The following is an 8072-nucleotide window of genomic DNA, read 5'->3' as shown; positions in this document are numbered from 1 at the left end:
CTTTGCAGGTTGCACACCCGGTCCGGAGCAGATACGGAAACCGTTTGTGAGCGTTCATGTGTGTTTGCGTGGAAGGACCGGATACAGCAGGGGCGGGCTCTAGACCGGACATGAGCACTCAAAGGGAAATGGATTAAAACCGATTGAAACCTCAGTGGCTTTTCGTTCTGTCACTGGTTTGGTTTAAACAACAGGGCAGGCGTTATTTTTAATCTCCGTTTATAGGAACTTTAACATCAAAATAATACAGCTGAACCTGATCAACAATAACCATTAATCAATAATCAGTTCAAACTGTCACAGTGAGTGAGATGTCAACAAACTGGTGAGTTTTTACAGGCTATTAAACTAACATTAGCTAAAGGTAAACACACTTACTACTCCAGTGTGAACTTTAATTCCCTCTACACCAATATTTTTGGAATAGGGATAGCAATGAGTACTATCACAACAACATAGAGCTATTTAACACTGTTACTGAATAAACACACTCTATAGCAATGATTACTATCGGATTAGAATATAGAGCTACTTTAACAGTACACTGTTACTGAACAAACACTCTAAACTAAAGCAATGATTACTAACTATCACAACATAGAGCTATTAAAACTGTTACTGAACAAACACTATAGGAATTATTGATTACTATCAAAATATATATAGATATCTATTTATCTTATTTTAATAACATCAATATCAACCCTTAAGCCATTCAAACACAGGAAAGCGATTTATGTAATTTCAGATTTTTAGATACGTTGCTGTCTGGCTGAAACCTCTCGTCTCCATATTTTAACTTTTTGTGTTTCTTAAATCAACACGCACCCCACTTGGGGACCATACTACAGCCTCACACAAAAGCATCAAACGTAGCAGATTCACAAGCTCGACCTTGTGGATCTGCCCCTTGATGCCTTTGAATTTGAATCCCGGAAAGTAACATTTCTGGATCTGGACATATGAGGTTTTCCACCCGACAGAGACAAAGCAAACTGCTAGAAGGCATTTGTAGAATCGGCCTCAGCTGATCTTGATGGATTAATGTTGTATTTCAGAGGTAGAAAGAGAGAGACCCAGCCAGGGCAGGTTCTGACCCAGTGAGCCATCATGAACATGGTGGGCTCTAAGGCCAAGAAGCGCGTGGTCCTACCCAGCCGCCCAGACCCGCCCACCGTGGCCCAGGTTCTGGAGGACATCCAGAGAGCGGCGCCCTTTGACCCCGTGTTCACCTTACTGGACGACACCACCCAGGGTAGGACCACCCTCTAATATCCCTACCCCTCGAATCCCCTAGTAACGCTACGACCCCGTGTTCACCTTTCTGGATCACCCAGGGTAGGACTAGGACGGTATCCAGAACGCTTGCCTTAAAACACGTTCGCTCGCCCTCGTTTTTTTTTCTGCCGACCGCACGGGGGAGGTTCTTGTATTTGTTATACTGAGAATAAGGTTAGAAATAAGTTTAGGTTAAGGCATAGTCTTACTCGGGTTAAGTTTAGGAATAGGGTTAGCTTTTGGCACCAGGAATACCTGGCTGAGCAGTTCCGCCGGCTCTACGCCCTGGGTGACTGTGTTTTGAGGCGTGCTTTCCAGTATTCGGTAGGACCACCTTCTAATCCCTACAACCTTGTGTTCAGTGTACTGGACGACACCACCCTCTAATCCCTCTAAACCCTACAACCCTGTGTTCGAAATCAAATGGCTACTTTGCAAAACAACAACGTACCTGCGCGTGCACGTGAAAAAGATGCTGGTCTCACGCCGCGTTACCCTGTGCAGCGACCAAAACCCCACTGCCTGTGATCCTAGTTTACTGAGGCACTACCCTGACTCTCTGTATTTGATGTAATAGGCTCGTGCTTAATGTAAGACACGCGTTTGAGTAAGGACGTGCTGTGATTGGCCAGTAACCACTTTGAGTGGCAGTCAGGGCAAACGCTCTCGCCAGAACATTATTTACTATTCTGTCCATATCGGGTCGCAACTCGAACTGGGCTGAGTCAGCTAAGCGAACATTGCAACGTCCGACAGGCAACTTGCAAGCTTTAGCGCGCACGGTGGTGTGTATGTATCATGGCTCAAGTTCACTTGAGACTTACTAGTAGGAGGGGGACGTGACCATTTACTCAAACGCGAAGATTCCATGCTCGCGTCACTCTGGAGTTAGAGGTCTGTTAAATGCCTACATTGTAAATGTGTGTCTCAGATCTCGAGGGCACTTGATGGATGATGATGATGATGATGAAGGGGTTGAAAATATATATTTTGTTGTTGTGTGTTCAGATGCCAGGGGGCAGTGCGGAGACACTGAGGTGGAGTCCAGGTACCAGCAGAGTCGTCTCTACCTGGACCTGAATGAGAGACTGCAGGAGGTCAAGGGTCAACTGGCCCGCCAGAGGGAGGAGCTACGGACATCCGGAGAGAGACTGGACCATGATGTCAGCGAGGTGAAGAGAGGACTAATGCTCTGACATGATGTCACTATGACGTCATCTTGATGTCACTGTGACATTGTGAAGATGTCACCGGGGTATGGACAGGACTGATGATGACCTCATGATGATGTCACTCTGACCTCACAGTGATGTCACCGGGGTGAAAAGACTAAAGGGGACTGTTGTTGCTGTAAAGTGAATGTTAAGACGATCAGATGTCTTCACCTACTGACAGGACTTTTAACATCTCTAAAGTCAATGAATAGGCTCTGTGCCCGGCAACTCAGAGAGTGTACAAATGGAACCAAATGGACCATTTGTACACTCAGAGTTACACACCTGTAAAGGGCCATTTGGAACCCCCTCGAGGAACCATGAGGGTCCCTGGACGACACTTTGATGTTTTATTCATTATGCATTTTTTGGTCAATAAAGATCACATCAAATGGAAGCCATCTTCTCATGGTTTGTGAAACTGAAAATATTGTTTTTGATATGTTTTGGCCTAATTGCTCAGAGCTAGTCTTTGCTATGTTGATGGCTATATATTGAACATAGTATAGTATCACATCTCATGTTGTAATAAACACATGAAATGGAAGTGGTCGTTTTTTAACTTCAAGTCAAACTGACAAGATGAAGATGCTCTCTAAGGGCACTGTCACATCGCACTTTTATTCTACCTACTGTATGAGGGTGAATTCTGCATTTCAAATGGGAATGGAGTGTTTTCTTTCTTTTTTTTGCAAAAGTGGACTTTAATCCACACACACACACACACACACACACACTGTGTGTGAAATCCAGACTGACGGCTACCCTGCCTGTATGCAAACTCCATTTGACCGAATCTGGTCATTTCGACCAAATTGGAGGTCAAATGACATTATTACTGGACTATATATGTAACTGTACTGTACTTTATTCTACTAAGCCACATGCTAGTGTAGCTGCAATTTGCAAGTCTAGATTTCTTTATAATGGGATAAATCTAGAGTTGTAATACCCTCCATTGACTCCCCATTCATCCAATTTGCTTTTGCGATCTGCTTGTATTAAACTCACCAACATTGCAGCTCTAGGCCAAGATTGAATTATCTAGCTCTTTCAATCTGCCAAGCTTTTGTTTCATAAAATTCCACTGCGTAGACATGTTATGAGCTACTTTCTGTCAAGACATTCTCTGAAGGTAATTCTTTTGCATTATGTGCAAATTCGAAACAGGTGGTACGCAGGGTCCGGGCCGTTCAGTGACTTTGACGAGTGCTTCCAAACTCCAACACTTTGAAAAAGAATCACCTGCAGAGAATTTCTTGACAGAAAGTAACTCATAACATGTCTACGGTGGATTTTTATGAAACAAAAGCTTGGCAGATTGAAAGAGGATAATTAAAAAAGGATTAAAGGATAATAAAAAAAGTGGGAGTCTGGTGCAACTCACAGGTCCTGGGCCTGGTGAGAGCAGGAGTGGACCTGGTGAGACGTAGGAGGGGCCCCTGACAGGAGTCAACCGGAGCAACGGATTGTGTGACCTTGCTCATTCCCTGATGCACTGATCGAGGGTAGCTACTGGGACATAAGTCGGGATTTGTTCAACCCCGGCTGGGTCGCCTGAGTGAGGGGTATGATGTTGGTAGACCCGAAACCCCGTTGACCTCAGGATACATCACTGAGGATACGTCCCAGGTGCATCCATGCAATGTATTTTTAGTTATAGGGACCCATTTGTGTTTTATGGAATGTATTTTTATGGGTCACGACTAGAGTAAAATTCCCAGTTTCCTACATCAAAATTAATTAAATATATTTTCTAAATATCTTTTTTATGCAAAATGCCATGCATTAAAAAACGACCTGAATGTCTTTTTATTATTCAGTATTGATATTTTCACTAGTTTGGGTCCCAGCCAGGCCAACGTCTTTCTCTTTGGGTCTCCACCTGAAATGTTTGGGAAGTACCACTGTTTTGTGTTTTGACTGTTCAGCCCACAGGGTGGCGGTAGAGCTTCAAGAGACGACTACATTAATAACAAACAAAGGAGCAGAAGAAGCAGCGCCCATAGCTCTCTCGTCTTGACGCCACGAAAAATGTCTGAATATGATTCGGTCCAGAAAGGTGCCTTGAGGTTAAAAGGAGCTGGAGACATGTCTGGAGGGAAAAAGTAAGTTTTGTCTGTTGGTGACACTGTATTGAAGAAGTCAAAGTTACTGTCTCTTTGACTTTGGTAAAATGACTGTTCGGTCTGAGAGACGACGCTGATAGAGGAGCTAACATTAGCCATCTTGCTAAGAAAACAACATTGTCTTGCTCTAGCCTTGCCCCTTGGTCTATTTTGAGTTTTGACATTTGAAAACATCAACATCGATCAAATACTCTACGAGAGTCTAGCTCTGGTTAGCTCAGCTCCGTTTGTAACGTACATATCTACGCTTTAGCTCCGAGAAGAGCTAACGCATAAATAATATGAGTTGCTGTATATGACGTTACAAACGGAGCTATGGTTAGCTAGCTAAGCTCTGGTCCATAGTCATAAGTCCTTAAAAATGGACCAGACGTCAAGACCCAACGAGAGTTTTGATTGATTGAAATTTGTATTAACAGTTTTTCAGAATGGGTACCGTTCAAGGAAGAGTCTTAAATCTATCTGATGAATTGGACATGGTGGACCCTGTTGTAAACAAGTGTGGGAGCGTACCTATGTTCCCCAGGTTCTATGTTCCCCACCATGCAAAAAAGGTACTTTGTTCCCCACTTATAAACCTAAACCAGAAACCTAACCTAGTAATTCTACTCTAGTAAGACTAAAAGTATTTCAGCAACTTATCTTCTACATATTGTGAAATCAATCAATCAATTAATCTAAAGATATCATAGATGTATTTTAGTGAGTCTGACTTTTACTTTAGTATGCAAATTGTGAAAATCGATAAAATACAGTCTTCTGAATCTTAATCCCCCGTACCCCTTTCCCCCTCACTGTATATGTTTTTCTCCCCCTTTTTACCTCCTTTTATGATAATTTCCTGTTTTTGGCTATATAGAAGTGTATTTGTATTTTGTACGTCTCTAAATGTTATGATGAATTGAAAACGGTGGACCCTCTTGTAAACAAGTCAGTGTAATGCTTTATGGTGTCGTCCACTCACAGTTTTTCTATTGAGTTGTGCTTGAAAATGTAATGTACTGGCCTGAACCACCGTTCGTCAAATTGTTGACTTGTGTTAATTATTGTAATTAGCAGCCTGTAATAAATAAGACGGTAGCAATCGTGGTTGCCACGACGAGGTGTTCTTGTCGATCAGCATTGGAAAATGACTGACCTTGTGTAGAGAGAACTCTGATCCATGCAATGATTTGGAATAGAACTTAGCCGCAATTTGCAACACTAGATGTTTTAGCCCCTCCTATATCCAGCTTTTGGTGTGTGTCCACAAACTTTGTCCTACACAAACATTAAATTCCCATTGACAATTAATGGAGAATTTTACGCCAGTGTCTGAGCAAATAGACATAGTGTTTATTTATGTCATGATGATGTACGATGATAAGAGCGCCCCTCAGTTCAAGTTCACACGGGTGTGAGTGAGTAGAGTTGCAAGTTGCAACACCCTCCATTGATAGCCCATTCATCCATATAGAAAAGTCTGATCTGATGTATTAGACAATGTCAAACTCACCAACATTGCAGCTGTAAGGCAAGCTTGAATTATCCTCTTTCAATCTGCAAAGCGTTTGTTTCATAAAAATGCACGGTTGACATGTTATGAGCTACTTTCTGTCAATAAATTGACAGAAAGTGCAGGTGATAACGTTAGTGGTGGAGTTCGGAAGCACTCGTTTTCATTAATGCATCGTGTTGCTGCTTCCTAGTACATTATGTGTTAATTCAACGAGGCCGTTCAGTGCCAAATCGCAGCTAGAATCGAACTCGGTCCTTTGTGGCTCAAGTAACATAATGATCTTCTATGCTCTAACTGGCTGAGCTACCAGGCACATACCTACTAGGACTAAAGCAAGTTTCTTGATTCTACTCGCACAATACAAATGAGAGCTACTCTCATCACTAACCTTACATGTCATTTTTGTTACAGGAAGAAAAAGAAGGAAAAAGAGAGAAAGCAGCGACAGGAGCGACAGGAGCGACAGGAGCAACAGGTCTTGAGCAACGACCAAAACGATGGAGAGGACAAGAACAATAAAAAACCAGTTGACAAAAGGACACCTGCTCAAATAGCTTTTGACAAGACGCAAGAAAAGAGGGTACGTGTTTTTAAAGGTTTCTCAGACATTGTAGCAGCCTTAATAATAAACATAATGAACATACAACAACAGGAAAAAAGAATGAATATGGATAGCATGAGCATTTGGAAAAAGAACCAAGGAACATAATTGTTGTAGTAGTGCTAATGTTCCATTCATAGCTGTCTGAACTGTTGCAGAACAGTGCTAAAATGTTTACCCTTGTGCAAAAGTGCAAAGGATCACAGCGGAAATTAGGGGGACTGCCCATAACGCCGACATCCCATTAGTCTGACAACGTGGCTTCCCATGCGGTTAGGGACAGGGTTAGTAATGCGTGAGTCCGACCAACGCGCCGTTCCAATAATACGCCGTCTGACTAATGACTCGGCAGCGGAAATGAGTGCTTCTGTGGGCTGTATTCTCTTTAACCACAAGTGTCAACCTGCACCTGGTGTCCCTATTTTAGGCAGGTGAATATATGCAAACTTGCACTTAACAGTTATACGGGTAGTATACTACTGACAGATGGATGTCTTGGGCGTTCAATTCTCATTGAAATTTGTGTAACTCTTAAGTCTGATTTATACTTTGTCACACGCCCAAAGTAGGCCACAAGCTCACCAAGCATTACAGTATTCAGTATTACAGTATTCAGATGCTGGAGTTGGTGGCTGTCATGGTTACGCATCACATTTATTTACTTCATATAGCATCCCTGGCCTATTTCATTGGTATCATCCTTTCTTTAAGATTTGTTCTAATATTACATTTATTTTCTCTTCTATCCCTTTCAGAAAATGGAGAGGATTTTGTGCAAAGCATCAAAAACACACAAGCGCAGGGTTGAGGTAAGAACATAAAATCTGTGATACTCAAAAGTCAAATGACATTAAAGAACCAATTACCGTAGTTAGTTCAAGGATTTTTGAAAAGATTTGGAAGACTAAATGTTCTCAAACTCATTATAGTATAATCATAACACAATTGTTTCAGCAATGAAATATCAGTAATAAGTCGTATACATTTTGTTTGCTTGCAGGATTTCAATCGCCACCTGGACACTCTGACCGAGCATTATGATATCCCCAAGGTCAGCTGGACCAAATAAAAAGGATCAATGGATTTGCTTTTTTTTTTTTTTACATTTGTAGTTTCATTTAATAGATGTTTTGCTTTTATTACAATGTGGTTATTTGTGAAGTGACACTTCAACGGTGACTTCTCCAGTTCTTGATGTCATTAAAGATTTAATGAATAGTTGTTCTGTGTGTGTATTTTCTGTATCGCCATTCACAAGCGCAACCTCCAATGTACACAAAGCACAATATGGAGTTTTGTTAAGTTTGTATGTGATGCTTATTAATTTGTACCTAGGTACTATAATATACAAA

At 41.7% G+C, this 8072-nt stretch overlaps 2 protein-coding genes across 3 annotated transcripts; both read left to right on the top strand.

Moving 5' to 3' along the window:
- Window positions 1–162: 162 nt before the first annotated feature.
- cUnh19orf25 (chromosome Un C19orf25 homolog) lies at window positions 163–2889 on the top strand. Of its 2 annotated transcripts, none has more exons than XM_080769735.1 (3): window positions 163–325; window positions 1059–1255; window positions 2287–2889. In XM_080769735.1, exons 2-3 carry the CDS (start codon window positions 1111–1113, stop codon window positions 2472–2474), a joined length of 333 nt encoding a protein of 110 aa, XP_080625861.1. In that variant the 5' UTR covers window positions 163–325; window positions 1059–1110; the 3' UTR covers window positions 2475–2889. The 2 variants fall into 2 exon arrangements, with proteins under 2 accessions (XP_080625861.1, XP_080625862.1); XM_080769736.1 differs by having other exon boundaries at window positions 163–329; window positions 1065–1255.
- A 1591-nt stretch (window positions 2890–4480) lies between these two features.
- Window positions 4481–7941, top strand: fam32a (family with sequence similarity 32 member A). Its single transcript, XM_080770194.1, has 4 exons — window positions 4481–4600; window positions 6531–6699; window positions 7476–7529; window positions 7721–7941. Exons 1-4 carry the CDS (start codon window positions 4527–4529, stop codon window positions 7787–7789), a joined length of 366 nt encoding a protein of 121 aa, XP_080626320.1. The 5' UTR covers window positions 4481–4526; the 3' UTR covers window positions 7790–7941.
- The last annotated feature ends 131 nt before the right edge of the window (window positions 7942–8072 follow it).

Source organism: Protomyctophum bolini (assembly GCF_963924005.1).
Source record: "Protomyctophum bolini genome assembly, chromosome: 8".
Classification (NCBI taxonomy): domain Eukaryota; kingdom Metazoa; phylum Chordata; class Actinopteri; order Myctophiformes; family Myctophidae; genus Protomyctophum; species Protomyctophum bolini.
Note: the sequence above shows the minus strand (reverse complement) of the source record. Positions and strands in the feature narration are given on the sequence as shown.

Coding starts and splice junctions, on each gene's coding strand:
- cUnh19orf25 (XM_080769735.1), top strand. CDS start 1,111: ATGAACATGGTGGGCTCTAAGGCCAAGAAGCGCGTGGTCCTACCCAGC. Junction 1,256..2,286: donor ACTGGACGACACCACCCAGG/GTAGGACCACCC, acceptor TTGTGTGTTCAG/ATGCCAGGGGGCAGTGCGGA.
- fam32a (XM_080770194.1), top strand. CDS start 4,527: ATGTCTGAATATGATTCGGTCCAGAAAGGTGCCTTGAGGTTAAAAGGA. Junction 4,601..6,530: donor GACATGTCTGGAGGGAAAAA/GTAAGTTTTGTC, acceptor TTTTTGTTACAG/GAAGAAAAAGAAGGAAAAAG. Junction 6,700..7,475: donor ACAAGACGCAAGAAAAGAGG/GTACGTGTTTTT, acceptor TATCCCTTTCAG/AAAATGGAGAGGATTTTGTG.